The following is an 18976-nucleotide window of genomic DNA, read 5'->3' as shown; positions in this document are numbered from 1 at the left end:
TTTTTTCAGAGAAACGTTACACATAAATGAGTTTGTAACCCAATCCCTCCAATTTGCAGTGTTGTTAAAACAAAATAAACAAAAAAACTTTTATTTTGAAAGATTTTTAGGGAAGTACAAGGTGTGTTAATAAATATGACCTATTTAAGAATGGAGGCCGTAACCTATCACGTGACACGGGGAGACCAATCAAGAGGGAATCAACTGCACCAGATTTCCAAATTGTAAAAGTATTGCAGTTTTATAAATTCTTACTAAAAACTTTTATTAACTAAAAATTAGTGGTATAATATATTGTTAAAATGTTTTTACAGTGGACGTTTAAACAGAAATAAGGCTTATACTGGTTAATTGAGTATTTTTAAACTAAAAGCAGTTCAATTACCATATTTTAAACACAGAAGCAATGAAACTGCTTTGTGAGGAGAGAAAGCATTGAGGAGCATACAATAGAATAAATGAAAGAAATAACAAAATAAAATAAAGAAAATACATATTCAATGACATATGTACAGTGCAATATTTTAAGCAATTCCAGCAAAGTCTTTCAAGTTTGGACTTAAATATTGATACAGCGGATAAACTTAAGAGTTCACCAAAAAGCAGGTGCCATCTGTGTGCACCAAACAAGCTATTTGGTTCTCCTATGGGTCCCACACCATTACCTTAGGGGCCACAACCTGCCCGCTATGCTCGATTCTGATGCTACCACTTACAGACAAATGGATCCATGAACGTCCTTGTTTTCTTCTTCTGAGCTGTAATCTGGATCTAAACTGTACGGCTGGACAGCTCTGATAATGCTTAGCATTTTTGCTGCACCACTAATGTTAGCTGGTGTTTTGGGGGCTGTAAGATATCGGGAGAGCATGTAAAACAGAGAGCTCTCATTTTTGGGTGAGGGGAAGTGGGGGTGGGGATTCTCTACGCAACACAACTCAGAGGTTAATTTCTAATGAACTCCTGCTGCTCTGCACAAACATCGTCCAATAAAATGACACAGTTTCTTGTTTTGTTTTGTTTTATTGGGCTAAAAACGGCATAGTCACAGTTAAAAGACCACTGGGAACGTTTTTAAATTCTTTAAGTGATTAAAAAACGTTTTAGGACTTAAGAACACATGTGAATAGAGTTAAAAAAAAATTTGCAATTAAATAACTTTTAAAAATGCTGCAGTGATAGTCAATTATAATATTTTCTCTAAAGGTAAGGAGAGATTTCCTGGAACGTCTTATTTTGAAATATACGAGCGGAAGTAGCGGTTTGGGGAATTAGATTGGCCTTTTATTTTGAAGGTGCATCCGGAATTGCATTGCCTCGCTAATAAAATGTGTTTTTCTATCCCTGGAGGCATCAGTGTTTTCAACGGGACTCAACTAACTAGACTCACCATGGACGTCTGACCCGAAGGCGAAGTTTGACTCCTTACTTCATTATTTGTCACCAAACATTTTTGCACACCTCTCCAGGAAAACTTTCGGTGGTTTTATGTCCAAAAAACAAGCATGCAACCCCCGCCGAGAAAGGTGAGTTTTTTTTAGCCTCCGCAGCTAATGTGACTTCGACGAAGAAGTGGTGCATATTTAATGATTGCAAATGCTTTGTTGCCGCTCGCCCGCTTTCAGCGACCAGCCTGTAATTTAGCGTCTGCAGACGGAGACGAACTTTCCGCCTCTGTGGAGTTAAAAAAAAAAAAAAAAGTTCCTGCTGCTACGGCCTCCAAGAAGGAAAAGTTGGTTAAAACAAACAAACAAACAAACAAAAAACATCGCTTTACTCTTCTGTTTCTGGAGGTGGGGGGATCGCCTGTTAACGAGCCCCCCACAAACGGAAAACGAGAAACATTCAGCTTGGCTGGAGGAAAAAGTTTTCAGACCCGGTTGCGCGGATTCGTGCCCACGTTCCTTCTGTTTTTTCCGTTACATCCATCAATCCGCTCTATTGTTGACTTTACAATCCGCGAAACCTGCAGCTAAATAAATCTGTACGTGCTTTTATTGTGAAAAAAGTGCTTGCAGACTGACATGTGTATTTGTGTGTGTTTGTGTGTCAAATCCACTTGGGGGAAATTTTTTTTTTCGTGGGATCAAGTTTCATAAACAACGTTTTTCGTTACATACATGATTTTTTCTTTCTTTTTACTACTAAGTCCATGTTTTTGGTTGGTCAGTGTCCCTTCAGACCCAAATGTTCTCCAACATCATACAGCAGAGCGTTTATGCATGAGTTATGAAACACGTTCGGACTGTAATTACTGCTCACTTAGGCCCAGTTTGGAGGCAGTTACTCAGATTTAAGTCTTTATTGGGGTTTACAGCCTTTTGAACGACTCTTGGCCTCTTGTAGGTTTCAAAATCAAAATGAAATTTTCATTTGTGCATGTTGTTAACTATCGTTTGGTCTGATAACGCTTGCTCTCATCGGCTTACATGGTTGCTGTTTTTGATTTATGACTCTTCCCGTCAGAGGAACTAACACTTTTCTTGGCCAGCTGTTCTCGCCGATAAAGATTAGTTTAATGTCTTTGGCCAATTTCAGAGTAACAAAGACTTTGGATGAAATCTACGGAGCCCCTAAAGTGACATGTGTCACAGGGCCAAATGTGGCCCTCCATGTCCTTTTATGTGGCCCGCGAGAGCATAAAAGTTTTTCATTTCTTAAAATAAAATAAAAAATTGGTGTGTTTTTATTCATATCCAGGGGGAAATGGACTTGAAATATCAGATTGGGCATCTATACATGAGGACTTAAACACTTTCCATATAACCTAACCTGACAGAATCAAATGTAAAAAGATTTATGCTGGAGTAACAAGCAAACATATGTTTTCTATGCAACTGTAATTGTCACTTTAAAAAGTTAGAATAAATAAACAATGAGTTATTTATCATTAAGGAGTAGTTACATGTATTTTTCATTTCATTTAGTTACATGTAAAAGTTGTATCTGGCCCTTAGAGGACAGCCAGTATGCTGATGTGGCCCTCAGTGAAAATGAGTTTGACGCCCCTGCCCTAAAGTGACATTGAGGGGGGGAAAAAAATTGACATAAAAAAAAAATATATATATTTTTTTTATTTTTATTTTTTATTTTTAGGGGCTCCGTAGATTTCATCCAAAGTCACCCCACTTACACCATACTACTTGAGTTAATATAATTTGATGGGTTTACAGTTTTTGTAGTCCGGTTCTGATCCGATAGATTCTTTTCGAGTAACAAAATCCGGAGCATTCAAAAACATGCAAAACATTCATTCATGGTTTCGGTAAACAATATGGTGAACACTTGTTGATTATACATATATGGATCCAGATATCCATACACTTTGCAGATAGAGTTATCAAGTAACTTTTTTGGATCAGAGAAATGTTGAGGTGACTTTAAAAAATGAGTTTTCCTTCACTGCCATGACCACAATCCATAGATGCTTCTTTAAAACTAGTGGTCTTAGATCTCACAACTGGTCTTCGAACTCCTAATTAATATTTCTAAGTGTTTGGTTCTGCTTTCAGGTCCGGGTCACGCAGGAGCTCAAACAAATCCACGGCGAGCAGATGAGCCAGTTACAGATCAACCATCAGACACAATGTGACCTGCTGGAGGATCTGAGGTGAGCAACCTGAGGTGGACCTGATGTTCACCTCGGAGGTGTTTTACAGAATTAGGGAAGAGCATAATTAGTTACTGATTGATTACCGTTTTGTTTTTTTAATTAATTTCAGTTTTGGCTCTGCTTTAAAGGATAAAGCTGAACTATATGTTGAAGGACAGATTTTGTTTAACTCGCAGCATAAATATGAAAATGCTAGCCATACATTCCTAGTGGCAGCTCCTCAAACTACAAAGAAAAGAGACAACCTGCATGAGCCACGGCGCCGTTCTGCATACATCCTATCAAGCAGAACTTCAGAGCTACACGTCACCACCTCTTTACCATAGTTTTACAGAACGATGTTTGGTAAATTGAGAGAAACTCCACAAACTGAGACGATTAGAGGATCAATATATATTGCCTTCGGCAGAATCAGAATAACGAGCTTAGAGTGACAAGAAATTCTTGTTTTTATTTACATAATTCCACAAGCTGGAGGTACTGTGGTTTTGTTATCGGAGTCTTTTAAATGTGCCTATTTGTACCTTTAGTTTGCATTTTGAGCTACAATGTAGGTCAAACACATGTTATTGTGACATTTAAACTAATAATTTAATTTATCAGACTTTGAAAGATCTTTTAGGAATGCACATTTTTTAATTAACAATCAGAAAATGTTTTAAAAACGGCTTAAAATCCTCCAGACGGAGGGAAATCGTTCATGTGAAGGTGAAACCAAAAAAAGAGGAGCTCCAAACAAGTTCCAGGAAGTTTTTTTATCTCCCAAACCACATCTCTCACTCCAAACCTCCCGTTTGCCATCTACTGTCACCCACTGAATATATGACTCATTGTTTCGTTAAATGTTTTCCATCAGCTACAAGTCTGATGGGGTTTAAACCTAATTATGTGATGTATTAAAAGCAGAAAATGCTTTTTATGCTGATGATGCTGCTCTTGGAATTCAAAGAAGTCATTTTAGTTTAGCCAAATTTCACATCAAACCTGAAAAAAGTTTTGAGTTTTACTCCAGTTGTTTAAATATACATTTGAAAGTGCCAGGTTTCCAAAGCGGCTGGGTAGCTCGGTTGGTAAGGTGGGAAGCTACCATGCAGGAAACCAGGGTTCGATTCCCGGAGGGGAATGAGCAATGGTACTGGGGGCAATTACCATATCAATGGCGAGCAGTTAACATTGCCCAGTGAGGGTCCTTAGGCAAGACCCTTAACGCTACTCTCCCGAGCGTGGTTTCGGCTGCAGCTCACCGCTCCCCAAGGGGATGGGTCAAATGCGGAGAAAGAATTTCCCTTCATGGGATAAAATACAGTGTATAAAAAAAAAAAAAATCATATTTGTTCGTGTATATAAAGATCAAAGAACACTTGATATTTAAAAAAAAATGTAAAGTTAATCCTGCGTTAATCGTCATCAAGACATTAAAATTGATGACGATTAACTCATTAATTCATTGGAGCGAGTCTTTATTTGGATTAAAAAAGTTGAAGTTGGTCAGACTTCTTTTGCATTTAATTCGGTTTTAGTGACATGTTTTAATCACATTAGCTGTGGTTACATGTGCAAAATATCTTTGATGGGATCAAAGATCGGATTCGAATTGATCTGTGTAGATGGTCCCAGAAAAACTTTATCCAGTTATAACAAACATTTGCATATGCTACACAAATCATTTTGACATGCACAGAACTGTCTAAGATACCAGAAACGGTCGTAGAAAAAGAAATAGTTCCCCTTTAAATAAACAAAGCTGCGGCATAGAGTGAGATGATATTCTGAACGTGCTGTTATTATTATTATGATTATCATTAAGTGCCTGTTCGCTCATAACTTTCCAAATCCGTGCGGCCAGTGCTTTATTCTTGGCCTTTTGGAGCCAGAAGAAGGGTTAGGATTAGGCTAACACGTGCTAACAACATTTAGCTTTCGATGTAGTCGAACTCCGTGCGGTCAATGCTGAAATGTTCATCTTGGCTGCACATAGATATTTGGGAATAACATCAGTCTATTTTGACTGGACACAACTGGAAACACAAATGCACATTGTGGCATGATCACACGGACTTGAACTACAAGATCGTACGGCCTTCTCAAGTTCCGTTGAGGTGGCCGTACGATCCTCAAAGGAACGGTAAGGCACACCTCCTTACCTTAAAAGGCGGCCACTCCTCTCTACGGCCCTCCACGAACCCGGACAACCCCAAAACCCGCGGCGTCCGTACGGCTGCAGGTGACTAAAGCTTAAGTGAGAAGGACAGATCCCCAAACGGCCAGTTTTGACTGTTGAGCACATGTGTGTCAGCCTGCAGATCTTCGCCTGCAGCTTTGTCGCGGAGCACAGATGCCAGGAGCCGACGACTGAGCTTGCAGATGTTTGTGTTTATAACTTTGCTGAAACCCATTGAAAAGCAGATGTTGGTATGCACGCTGAAACGTTTGAACTGACGTTTCACTGCTGAGCGAGATTCCTGTCAGTGCCTTCCACGTCATCCTGAAGTGGTTTCAAATGCATTTGACGCTGTGTTTTTGGGTTGTTTTTTTTTTCGTTCAAACCTTTTTTTTATATGAAAAGAGTTTTGGAGTTCGTTCTTGATACAATGAGAATTCAGGAAATTGTTCTTTCTAAACAAAGAGCTGTCTGGTTTCGGTTTTGGGGCAGTCAGCAATGAAAAATCGGACTTTGCTTATGCCACAACGGTTATATTTCAAAGAAAACATAAATACACACAACAGCTGAACAGTGTAGAGATTTGGCGCACGGCTGACATTTACAATAGCAGCTAAAACTATATGTCTTCTGTAGCTTTGTAGACTTTTTTTGGGGCCTCAAACTCAACCTTCTTGTCTTCAAGCTAGAATAGTTCGCCTGAAGGGCGACAAATGCCGATAAATGTGACATCTTCTCAACTTCTGTTTTCACGTTGAAGCTCCTAGAAACACTATTTCAATAAGGAGAGATCTTAGGAAGGGGAACAATAAAGTTTTATCAGTGATACAAAAGTGTGCATGAAATAGTCCATAGTCTTTTGGCGGTAAGGCTCTGGGCAGATGACGTCTGGTAAGCTTGGACCATAGATGGTTAAACCCTGGAGCCTAGACACTAATGGTGGTTGAGGCCAGTCCACGACATAGCATTGGTTCAGGTGCAGAATGGCGCGGTGGAGGGCCGGCAAAACCAACTACAGCGTAGGGAGATAAACGTCCATGAATTTAAAGCAGACATATGATTGTGGTCGGCTGTAATAAGAAGACGAAGAGTTTAGAAGTTGGTTGAGAATGAAGGCTTAATTGATGAGTGGCGTGTAGAGTCAGTGACGCAAGAACCCAGTTGACCTGGAAGTGAGGTAGAGCTTCCTTTTTGAAATGGCGCCAAAGTTTCACGCAGTTGCTGCAGCTGCTCCTTTGGGGGCAGTGTTTGCAGTTTTCTTCTGCTCTGTTTACATTCACACTGTTCTGAACCACACCAGGGTTCACTTGCAAATGAGGACAGGGACTCATTTTAAGGCAGAAGAGAATTGATCTGGTCTGGTCCCCCACTGAGTTCACTTGAATTTCACATCTGTCTGAGGAAACATGATGTGGACCAAACTCTGATCATATTTTGAGGCAAACCCTAATTTCCTTTATATACGTCCTCCATAATGAAAAAGTGCCAGAAAAACATCTTAAAAACACTATTTTCATTGGAGCGAGTCTTTAAAGAAAAAGCATTTTGCACATTGAGCCTTTTATTTATAAATAAAACTCTTCATTTTATTCAGCGAGCTTTGGACTTTTTACTTAACATAAGTTAAACTGCAGAGTTTAGAAGTTTTGTTGTTAAATTCAGAGCAGAACATTCATTTTGAAGCATCCTGAATTGGGTAAAAACAGGGAAACATTACTTCAAACATATCAGATTCTGCCTGTTTCTTTCATTTTGTGATTGCTTGAAGTCTGACAGGCTTTTCCGGCATTTAAGAACAACATTTGACCCTTAAAATCCAAAAATCAAGATGGATTTGTCCCTAAATTTGAAGATCAGGTTGGGTAAACACCCTCCAGAGAGACGTGGGGGCAGCTGCAGCCATGTTGGAGCTTAAAAAGCCAAAGGCTGTGGTTGCGTTTTGAGCCTTTAGTGTCGGTTTGACTTGACAGCCTTTTGGCTCCCCGCTTCCTGTCTGTGGTTGGTGGCAGAGCTCTGGAGCTCCAAACAGCTGGAAGTGAAGGTCAGTGAGAGCTGCCAGATGTTCCCGCTGCTCCGAAGCATTCGCTGTGGGAGGCCGGAAGGTCCGGCTCTGGACAGGAACGGCGCTCAGCTCGCTCTGGGGTCCCTCGCTTATCAGGGATCAGAAATGATTCAGCAAACTGGAATCGTGCGGGGGGCTTCGGAAAAGGTCCGGAAGTGGAAGCTAGAGCCAGCTTTAGCTTAGGAGAGGAAGAGGGGAGAGGAAGGGGGGGGTCCCAGGAAGTGCAGCGGAGGGTTTTTAGAGTCGGGGTGGAGCACGGCAGCCGAGTCCGGACACGTTTAATGACTTAGCAATGATCCTGCAGCGTAAAAGGTTTTCTCGGGACACCGCTCTCTGTCTTCTGTCTTTGGACACACCTCGCTTTAGTTATTATTCTGTTTCCAAAGATCTGTTAAAAGCCAAGGCTTAGAACATTTTCCTCCATTTTTTTTTGTATTTATGAACCAGAAAATGGCATCCTTCTGTTCAAAATCACTTGAGAGTTTTTCACTCTCGTTTCACTGAAAATCCTCTAAATCAAAGTGGGTGAAACTTCCAGCAGACTGTGTCATTAGTGACTGGCAAATGAAGCACCAGAAGAGAGGATGCAGTGACGGCAGAGAAGATAAAAGCTTTCCTCTTTTTTATCTTTTTTTCTTTTCTTTTTTGAGACCGCTCAAAACCAAGAATGCTCCAGACATCTGAGGGCTGCATTCCTGTTTGTGCATCCAAACGCTTACGACTCAATATTTCGTTAAAAAAGAAAAGAAAAAAAGATGTATTTTGGTGAAGGTAAAGACGTTATAATGTGGAAATTATGAAATGTGATGCATGATAAATGTAAATATTTATCTTTTGATGGAGACACCAAATCCTTCAGCTGTTTTTTTTTTTCCTTCTTTTTTTAACAAAACGTATTTGGAAGCAAATAATTTGTTCCAAAGCGCAGAAAAATGTATGAAAACCAGCTAAAGCAAAGCAAGTGTTAGATATAAAAAAAATGATAAAAACAGATTAAAATAAGGTTAAAATAAAGCAAAGTGGCTGTGAAAGAAGATGAAACGAAAGCAAATAAATTAGACAAAAATACCAATTTCCTAAAAATACAGAGTTGTTTGTAACGCACAAGATCACAGCTAAAATAAATTGAACATTACATTTTTTTTAGGTTTTATCTCCATAGCAACCAGTTTATTCTAGGTTGCCTGGGGGTGACCATCAGGTCTACGCAATTTTCAGAAGAATCTGCAAAAGTAAACTTTTAGATGTTCTCGGAAATGGAGTTTGTTGTTAGCCACGCCCACTTTCCTAATATGGTCATGTCATATGGTTTCGTTCAGCTTGAGCTAGGGATTTATGCAATACATTTTCACAATATTTTGGTAAAAATGTTGCTAGCAGAAGGGAAATGCCACTTTTACAAGCTCGCCATGCTATCGCCGTTCGATAAATCGATAAACTAACTTTTTTCCCCAATTATGCTCAAAGAAGGAAAGGAGGCGATGGAATGAAGTCTTTGGCCGACGTTTACATTTGTAGAAAGTACTAAAGGCTTTTCGTTTTCTTGAATTAAATTCAAGATGGTGTTGGTATGAAAGTTCAAGATCAAAAGTTTTACTGTGAAAATCGCCAAATCTCACTTTGCCACAAAAACGGCCACCAAGTTGGGTCCTGATTGGTCCAATGTCCTGTTAGGTCCCATAATAATGTTATAACTTCCTTTGGAGACCCCCGACATGTGGGTTTATGTTTCATTAGGGGATTTAAAAAAAAAAAAGTTCCCATCCACGTAACAGATTTTGGCCCCATTCATTTTTTTTGACTGTTTCTCCCACTGTGATGTCATAATTCTTATTATTAATAATTCACTATTTTCAAAAATGTATTTACTAGGTGCGTGTGAATCTTTAAAAGCACAGAGACAAAGACAAAATTTCTGATCATTTTGATTCTTAAAGCAGATCTGCAGGAAGCACGGCGCTCGTCTACAAATGTTTTCAAAAGTTGCTTCTAAAGAAGTTTTTTACTCAGATGAGATCTGGTTCTAAGTATCTCCACATTTCTTTTCTTTAGGACGTTCAGCCTAAAGAGGGTGGCCGTGGAGAAAGACTACGCCCAGGTAAGAACGTCCCATCTTTGTTTCGCACTCCCCATGTTGGTGAGCAGAGGCGCCCTCTCATTTATGCTCCCAGAAATACGCCTCATTCTTTTTTTTCTCACATGTCAACAAACCAAAGACGCCAGATAAAAGTGGGCTTTAGGATGTGGGTCTTTGGAGGACTTGTCATTTGCATTCGGCAGGAACTCCTGCAGTGGTTTCATCCCGACTGTTGTCTGGGCTGCAGCTGAAGATGTGAAAACCCGACCCCGCCGACTATCTTCTGGTTTTGCAGTCATGTGAGGAATGTCCAGCGGAGCTTTTAAGAGCGCTTTCAACGTTTGTAGTTTCCCCCCGAGCAGCTTCACGCGTCCGTTTGCTCGTGAGGACGCGGGGATGTGGATGTTTGTTGTGAAAAGTCTGCAGCAGCCGGGACAAACTTGGACTCAAACCGATTGCAGGTTCTGTGGGGTGGTCGCTGATCCACAGCTTGAGAGACAGAATTGTACTGAATATGGGTTCTAACAAAACATTTAAACAAATTTCAGTTCATAGTTTGCTAAAAAGAGTTGACGCTGATTTCTTTTTTAAGTTTTTCGCCGTTTCTTGTGTTTCAACACGTTGGGTTCTGAAACTCAGGAGTAAAAAAGCCTACACCGCGCGCCTTAATGCATTATTTATGTCCGGGTTATCCTGTCACCACATAAAATATTCATGCTGTGTCAGAATGTGAATGAAACTCGCCGCACAACGATTTGAGAAAAATGTTTTCCACCTGAGCTTTCACCAGCGATCTGCTGCGTTCACGTTTTACGCTCTAATTGATCCTGTTGGCTTTGTGCCTTGATCACGGTTAGCTAGCAGTGATGTTTGCTGGTCTACAAGAACCTTTCAGTCTGTTGCATTAAAAAACAAAACAAGGATTGTTTTTCACGTGTGGAAGCGCTCAAAAATGCAGACAAAACAAAGAAACAAAAGGGTTGACAAACTGTGACGACTTCACACAGTCCAGGAGCCTCATTTACTTAAGTCTTTACACACGAAACGATGTGCAAACCAGGTGGAAATGTGCAAAACCCAATGTTGGTTTCTAAAAAGAAAAACTTTGAAATGTGGATCACAAACGGCCATGTTTTCTGCAGAAAAAAAGAAAATAATAGAACTTCACAGACGTGATATGTGTGCACTTTTGTCACCATAAGGCAGTGCTTCTCAAATAGTGGGGCGCCACCGATGCGATGCCAGGGGGGGGCGCGCAGTAGAAGCGGTTTTACGCACAGGCAATTGCCCGGGGCGCAAATTTAACGGGGCGGCTCAGTGCTTGGAAAAAAATCCGGTCCACTATTGGTTTCCTATAATCTGTGATATCACAGAGTTTGTAAGAGCCTGAAACTGTGATTTACCGTCCCTGCAGCTGCTCCTGTCTCCTGTCACGTGGGAGATGGTCAGGTGTGCCGTGGTAAATTACCCATTCACTGATTTAAAAACATTTACCATCACCAGGATATCAGCTCTGTGTTCATCCAAGCAGATCCTGATAAAACACTGAGTAGTTAGGAATATGAAATATCATAAAATACTTTTTTCTTTGTGTTTATTTGATTCTATCAAAGACATTTTGATAAGAATGACGGTACCGCAACTTTGCTGCAGCTAAAGCTGTTTTCTGTAAAGTCTCCAGTCTTTAACTGTCTCCACCAATCATTCTTGGAGGCTTAATCACACGTCATCAGTCTGACCAATCAGAAGTGGTTAAAGTCTTCACTTCCTTGTTCTGATTCTGCTCGTAAAGTCTCTCAGTTCCAACAAAAATTCATGCTAAAGCTCGTTTTTAGTGGTGTAGCTTTCCACAGAATCCGGTGTCAGACCGTGGAAAAAGTGAACAAAACCATGAAACTCAGAGAAGAGAGTCTGTCTGTGTTCGGTGGCTGTTTGCGCTGTATCTCCCATGATGCTTTGGGTTAAAGTGACAGCTAAGTGAGTCTTCCTTGTTAAACGTCTTGAAACCACAACGAACACACATCAAAATCTTGTAACTTAACTTTTATTATATCTTTTAGAAAATACAGCTGCAACTTCCAGCTTTTTCTGCCACAATTATCACAAACATGCATGTGAGATTGCAGAGGGGCTCTAGATCAATACAGACTATGAGTTTCTCCTTTTTAAAGTTTTGGATGCTGTTGTGCCGCTGGATTTTTGTCAAGGTTAAAGTGTTCCGTGGCTCAAAAAGAATGAAAAACACTCCTCTAGTCTAGATTCCTCAGTTCATGCTAATGTCATTCTTTATGAACTATTGTAGACATTTTGATGACGTGTCTTTATTTTCCATAAATGTATCTTTGTCTGCCTGTGGTTTAGTTGGTGTCAGTATTTGACATATATAGGTAATGCAGGAAAACAGCTGCACTTTATGAGATCATAAATAGATAATCCATCATTTAGAAAAAAAATCAGGACAATGTTTTTATCTTTTTCTTTAGACTAAAAATGTTAAATATATTGGTTCTGCTGTGTTAATGTTTCAGATCAATTTACATTTAATATTATTTAGTGATTGAATTATTTTTTTTTTTCAGCCTCAAATGGTTCAGTTGGTCAAAATGTTTCTCTTTTAAATAAGGACTGACAGATTTTTTTATTTCAGGCACTTTAAGCTAATTTTCTGTTTTAGACTAGAACAGAGTTTCTGTGACAAAATAAAGTTAATATTTGTTGAAAGTGGATTTCTTTTTCTTTTTTTCTTTTGTTAATTTTAAAAGATACAATTTTAGTAATACTTACACAATTTTTTATAGAGACTGATCTTATTTATTGTCACTGCAGCGAGGGGGGGGGGCATTTTCTTTTTCCAAGGGGGGGGCCTTTCAAAAAATAATTGCGAAGCACTGCCATAAGGTCATGGATTTGTTTCATGAGGACATTTTCTATGGAAGCATTTCTGTTGCATTATTAGAAATAAAAGTCAAAACCAGAAATGCTTTTTTTTTTATTTTCAAAATGACGTCGGTCCGTTGACTCAAAATTAGAAAGAAAAATCTATCCACCAAACGGCTTTTTCTTTGTCTTCTTCAACACAGCTCATTTTTGTCACTTAATTAAAATAATAAAGAAAATTGCATTTTTGTCATTTCATTTTCGAAAAGTTCTTTTGTAAATGTTTAGCAAAATTTAATTAGCAATATCTAATTTGACAATTAAAATGGATTCACAGAAATGCTTTTTCATTTTATTTTTGAGTCAAATAAACGCAGCTTTATTTTGAAAATGAAAAAGCATTTCTGGTATTGTATTTTATTTTTGATTATGCAACAGAAATGCTTCCATAATTTTCTTTTGTGAGTGAAAATAAATGTAATATAATGAATTATTATAATCCATGAGTAGAGGTTTAGAGGTTTCAATCTGAAGAGGTGACCGGGGGAATGAACCCACAGCCTTACATGTTTTAATATTGTTCCTTTAATGTGTTACAAAACGCCGCAATAATGTTTTTATATTATAATTCGGCTGTTAAATTATTAACAGCCTTTATAGCTAAAACTGCGTCGCCACAGAAGGAGACGGACTAAAGACTCTCAGTGTTTGTCTGGTTTATGACTAAAATATGTTTTCCTTTCATTGTAACCGTGTCAGTTTCTGGAATTGCAGACATAAAGGTCTTTATAATTGTGTACAATAGTTGTGGCGCACAAACACACATCTGCACGTTGTGAGCAGTTGTGAAACGTCTGAGCTGAGGTTTCCTGAAAAAAGCATTTCAGGTTTAAAGCGTTCAAAGTGAAGGAGTTGTAGGGCATCACATGTTGACCATACGTTGGTGTACAGAAGAAGATGTCTGTGTGACATCTTGAGCTTTTGTAGATCTGAAAATGTTTCCATTCGGATTTTGCCGTATGTACGCCATGGTCTCAGTTTTACAAATGAGGCCTTGGATCAGCCTGCAGACTGATGCGTAGAAGAGAGACAAATGATAGTTCCAGTTTATTCATTCTTTTCTTTTTATTGATTCATTGGCTGCTGTTTAGTGTTGCTACCCAACATAAACACACAAAAAAAAAGAGTCAAATGAATTTTAACCGCCTAGAAGAGAATTTTTCTTAGGCTCTCCAGGATCACTAAAAATAGAAATTTTACCTTTAAAAAACTTAGATTTTATTCTTTTGAACAGCCAACGTGGAGATTGTCTCAGTTGGATCAGACAGAACGTCCTGGATAAACAAACATCGCTCACAAGTCCTGGTTTGTGCTTCATGCATCAGGAAGATGCTGAGATTCCTGCAGAGAATGAAGCCTGATCTGTGCAGAAACCTCAAAGTCCCTTCTGTTAATAATGAATGCCTTATACAATAGAATAGAATAGATAAACTCTACGTCACAATGGGGACATTTTCTTGTCTTTTGCAGCAAAAAAAAAAAAAAATCTTATTAAAGAGAAACATTTCTTCTCCTTATCTTGGTTGATTGTTAATCATTACCTGCTTTTCCCCCCAGAGAAGTAAACCATTTCACATGTAAAAAAAGATGCAATTAAAATGCATTTTTTTTGTTTGCTTTTCTGTTTTTAAAGAAACCAATTTCCTTCCAGTCTAACTGCTGCAAACTCAAAGTCTGTCCTGGCTCGCTCCGTACGATCGAGTCAAAGTGGGTCAGCGTCTCTGGAACAGCCAGCTGGCTTCAGTTCCATCCGAGCTTTTCAGATGTTTCCCTCAAAGAGCCTTTTCCCGCGTTTCCTACACCTGCTGGTGGAAAATTGTTATTCGTGTCACACGGAGCGGCGAAAAAGTCCTCCTCTGTGCGGCTCTTCCTCCGCAGTTTTGCTCGCCTCCCCTCACGCCGTCCAGACGAGTCCACCAGGCCAGTTCTGTGACCCTCTCTGTGTCCGAGGCCACAATGAGCCGGTCTGTCATCGGTGAAGCTCCAGCACCAGGAGGATGAAGACCAGAGGGTTGTGCACTTTCAACTGCACAACAAGGGAACGATAGACGTTTTACTCTTTATAGGGGCGTCTTTCTGGATGATGTGGGAAAAGTTTTTTTTTTTTGTACTGTCTGTACATTAGACCAGTGTTTCATTAACTAGTGAGAGATGGTCAGGTGTATTTTGGGAATTTTTTCAAATTCACCTAATTGATTAAACAAAATGAAACCATTTGTTTTTATCCAAACAGGCCCAGGTTTCACACTGACTGTAGAAATATGAAAGATCAGAAAATACTTTTTTCTTTCTGATCATTTGATTATTCTTCAAAACACTTTGATAGAAAATGACTGTATATTGTATTACAGCCAATATAGTTTCATTCTTTTTACATTTACGGTTGGGGATGAGTCTTGGCATTTTTTAAGGATAAAGTGTAAATTGGCTCAGAGAAGGTTGACAAACAACCACATTAAACAGATGATAAAATAACCGTTTTATCAGAGGAATAAAGCTTTGGCTCTTCAATTGGGGAATAAGGGTCTTTCAAAGAATAACATTTTCTACAAAATGTTTACGTTTTTATGAACCCAAACATAGTTTATTCTCTCAATTCTTTTTATGTTGTCTAGTTGTTTCAGAAAGGATAAATGTAAAAAAGGTAATAACCAAATTGGATTCAGACCGGACACATTTGGTTTAGCTTAAAGTGAACCAGAGTTGGTTTCCCCCGATAATCCGGAACAAATTTTCAATCTGAATACAGCCAAGCGGACCCTGGTCCGGAACCAGGAACCGCTCTCGGACCCATCTTTCGAGGTGGTCGCAGTTCGTTTCCAACTGGACTGAGCTTTGGTTCGCTCTGAGTTTCCTTAGTCTGAATAAGCACCGTGCTCGGAGAGGAACAAACGAACCAAACGGCCACCGTAGCTGGCCGTCATGTGACGTAGACGGAGACGCAGCAACTCATTGAAATGTGTTCAGATGAATGCAGGCTCATTAGCACAACTTTTAACCCGATGCACATTGATTCTCACTCTTTTCCCGACAATCTATTTAATCACTTATCAAAGTACCTTTTTAGTCGCCGTTTCTTCAGTAACCGCCTTGCAGCACGCCTCAGCCAGACCAAAGACACAATTAAAAGGTGTTTTACCTGGCGTGGATACAGACGTTCAGAATTGGTCAGTGAAATATAAAACTTGAATGAACGATCCCAACGAGGACTGGTTCCATTATTCCTTCTCTGGTTGCTTTGCCCCGCCCTCGTAGTAGTAGATTGACTGAAGAGATCTTTAGTCAAGTGGTTTTGTTTACAAGATTTGGTTCGAAACCAGAATGTCCAATCAGATGGCAGTCTGAATACTGACCAAACGTAAGGTTCAGAACTCGATCCGTACCAAATTAAACCAAATGTCTTTTCCAGTCTGAATACACCCCTAGATCTCCTTTCTTTTTTGGGGAATACTTATGCCTTCTTTGCATTTCCTCACATCACTGTCATTTATATTTTGTGTACATGCTTGCATATTTTGTATTTTGTTTAAGCATACACTTTCCAACTAAATTATAGTCTGGAACTCTGTCCTGCATTTTTTTTCCTACAAACCCTGCCAAACACTTTGACGATGGTCCTCTGCAGAGCGTGATGATGACCTGAATCAGGTCCACATGAACAGGGCATCATGGAAAACATGTGGGACAGTGTGCCTCAAGGACCAGGTTTGGGAAATACTGGTCTGATCCAATGAAGGATGAGCAAAAAGACCTCTGAATGTATAGTTTTGTTTTATATTTTATTTCCAGTGTTCCCTCGTTATGTCTTTGTTCATCTTTCGTGGTCATTCTGTTTGTTGGACTTACATTTTTTTTTTATAGAGGATTGTGTCCAGTATACTGATTAGCTGTAGACCTTGTCAATCAATTTCCGTTGTGCTCAATTTGCCAAATATACAGTGGTGGACAAAATTGTTGGTACCCCTCAGTTAAAAAAAGAAAGTCCACAATGCTCACTGAAATTACTTGAAACGTTCAAAAGTAACAATAAATTAAAATGAATTCTAAATAAAACAACTCAGATGCCATTGAAGTGCAGACTTTCAGCTTTTATTCCATGGGTTGAACAAAAAGATTGCATAAAAATGTGAAAAACTAAAGCATTTTTTAAACACAATCCCTTCTTTTCATGGGCTGGTAAGTAATTGGACAAATGAAATAACTGAAAACAAAATGGTCATTACTAATATTTGGTTGAAAAGCCTTTGTTGGCAATGACAGCCTGAAGTCTTGAACTCATGGACGTCACCAGATGCTGGGTTTTCTCCTTCTGAATGCTCTGCCAGGCCTTTACTGCAGCGGCAAACAGTTGCTGTTTGTTTGTGGGCCTTTCTGTCTGAAGTTTAGTCTTCAACAAGTGAAATGCTGCTCAATTGGGTTAAGATCAGGTGACTGACTTGGCCATTCCAGAATATTCCACTTCTTTGCTTTAATAAACTCCTGAGTTGCTTTGGCTGTATGTTTTGGGTCGTTGTCCATCTGTATTATGAAACGCCGCCCAATCAGTTTGGCTGCATTCACCTGGATCTGCGCAGACAGGGCTGCATTGACCTGGATCTGCGCAGACAGAGCTGCATTCACCTGGATCTGCGCAGACAGGGCTGCATTCACCTGGATCTGCGCAGACAGTTTGTCTCTGAACACCTCAGAATTCATTAGGCTGCTTCTGTCCTGTGTCACGTCATCAATAAACACTAGTGTCCCAGTGCCACTAGCAGCCATGCACGCCCAGACCATCACACTGCCTCCACCGTGTTTTACTGATGATGTAGTGTGCTTTGGATCAGGAGCTTCTCTACGCCTTCTCCATACTTTTCTCTTGCCATCATTCTGGTAGAGGCTGATTTGGTTTCATCTGTCCAAAGAATGTTTTTCCAGAACTTTTTTAGATGCTTTTTAGCAAAGTCCAATCTAGCCTTCCTATTCTTGAGGCTTATGAGTGGCTTGCATCTTGCAGTGTACCCTCTGTATCTACTTTCATGCAGTCTTCTTTTTATGGTAGCCTTGGATATTGATCCGCCTACCTCCTGGAGAGTGTTGTTCACTTGGTTGGCTGATGTGAACGGGTTCCTCATCACTATGGAAATGATTCTGCCATCATCCACCACTGTTGTCTTCCGTGGACGTCCAGGTCTTTTTGCGTTGCTGAGTTCACCAGTGCTTTCTCTCTTTCTCAGGATGTACCACACTGTTGATTTTGCCACTCCTAATACTGTAGCAATTCCTGGCATGTTTTTTTCTGTTTTCTCAGCTAAATGATGGCTCCTTTCACCTGCATGGAGAGCTCCTTTGACCGCATGTTGTCTGTTCACAGCAAAATCTTCCAAATGCAAGCACGAGTCCTCTAATCAACTCCAGGCCTTTTATCTGCTTCACTCATAATTACATAACAAGGGAATTGTCCACAAGTGCCCATGCAATAGCATGGAAGTCAATTGTCCAATTACTTACCAGCCCATGAAATGAAGGGATTGTGTTTAAAAAATGCTTTGGTTTTTCACATTTTTATGCAATCTTTTTGTTCAAACCAAGGAATAAAAGCTGAAAGTCTGCACTTCAATGGCATCTGAGTTGTTTTATGTAAAATTCACTGTGATAATGTACAGAAACTACATTAGAAATTAGAAAGTTATGGTCCTGACTATGAGTTTGCTTCCTTCCACTCCCTTTCTTTGATTTAATGTCTACTCCTCTAAAGTTTGATACTTATTTGTATGAATGTATAACTGATGATTGTATATGTTTTTGTGTATTATTTTTGTTTTGATTGCTTGAAATAAACCATTTCAAATCAAATCAAAACATTTGCTCTGTGTAGTGAACTGTATCAGTTTTCTTCTGGAATTTATCCTGTGGATCATCTTTCTTCTGTCTTAGAGGAATCCACTGCTGCATGGTACGCTCAGTATGGTTAAAGAACAACCCGTCCATCTGCAGAGTTAGAAGTCTTCCAGTTCATCCCACAGATGTTGGATGGCATGAAAATTAGGGGAATTTCTGGGGCACGTTCCTCAAAGCATTCCTCAGCCGTTCATCCAGAGAAAACTATCTGCCCCTGCCGAACAGAGATGTTTGCGAGGTTGACGG

At 39.6% G+C, this 18976-nt stretch overlaps 1 protein-coding gene across 1 annotated transcript in view; it reads left to right on the top strand.

Moving 5' to 3' along the window:
- The first annotated feature begins 1277 nt into the window (after nucleotides 1-1277).
- The window catches only part of LOC101168430 (F-BAR and double SH3 domains protein 2), a 38647-nt gene continuing 20948 nt past the window's right edge, over nucleotides 1278-18976 (top strand). Inside the window, exons 1-3 of the mRNA XM_023962361.1 lie at nucleotides 1278-1526; nucleotides 3513-3610; nucleotides 9889-9934. Coding sequence (XP_023818129.1) covers nucleotides 1506-1526; nucleotides 3513-3610; nucleotides 9889-9934 — 165 coding nt within the window. The 5' untranslated portion in view covers nucleotides 1278-1505. The remainder of the gene's footprint in view (nucleotides 1527-3512; nucleotides 3611-9888; nucleotides 9935-18976) is intronic.

This window comes from Oryzias latipes, chromosome 14 (assembly GCF_002234675.1).
Source record: "Oryzias latipes chromosome 14, ASM223467v1".
NCBI classification, from domain to species: Eukaryota; Metazoa; Chordata; class Actinopteri; order Beloniformes; family Adrianichthyidae; genus Oryzias; species Oryzias latipes.
The sequence above is the reverse complement of the archived record's forward strand: the minus strand, read 5'-3'. Positions and strand labels throughout refer to the sequence as shown.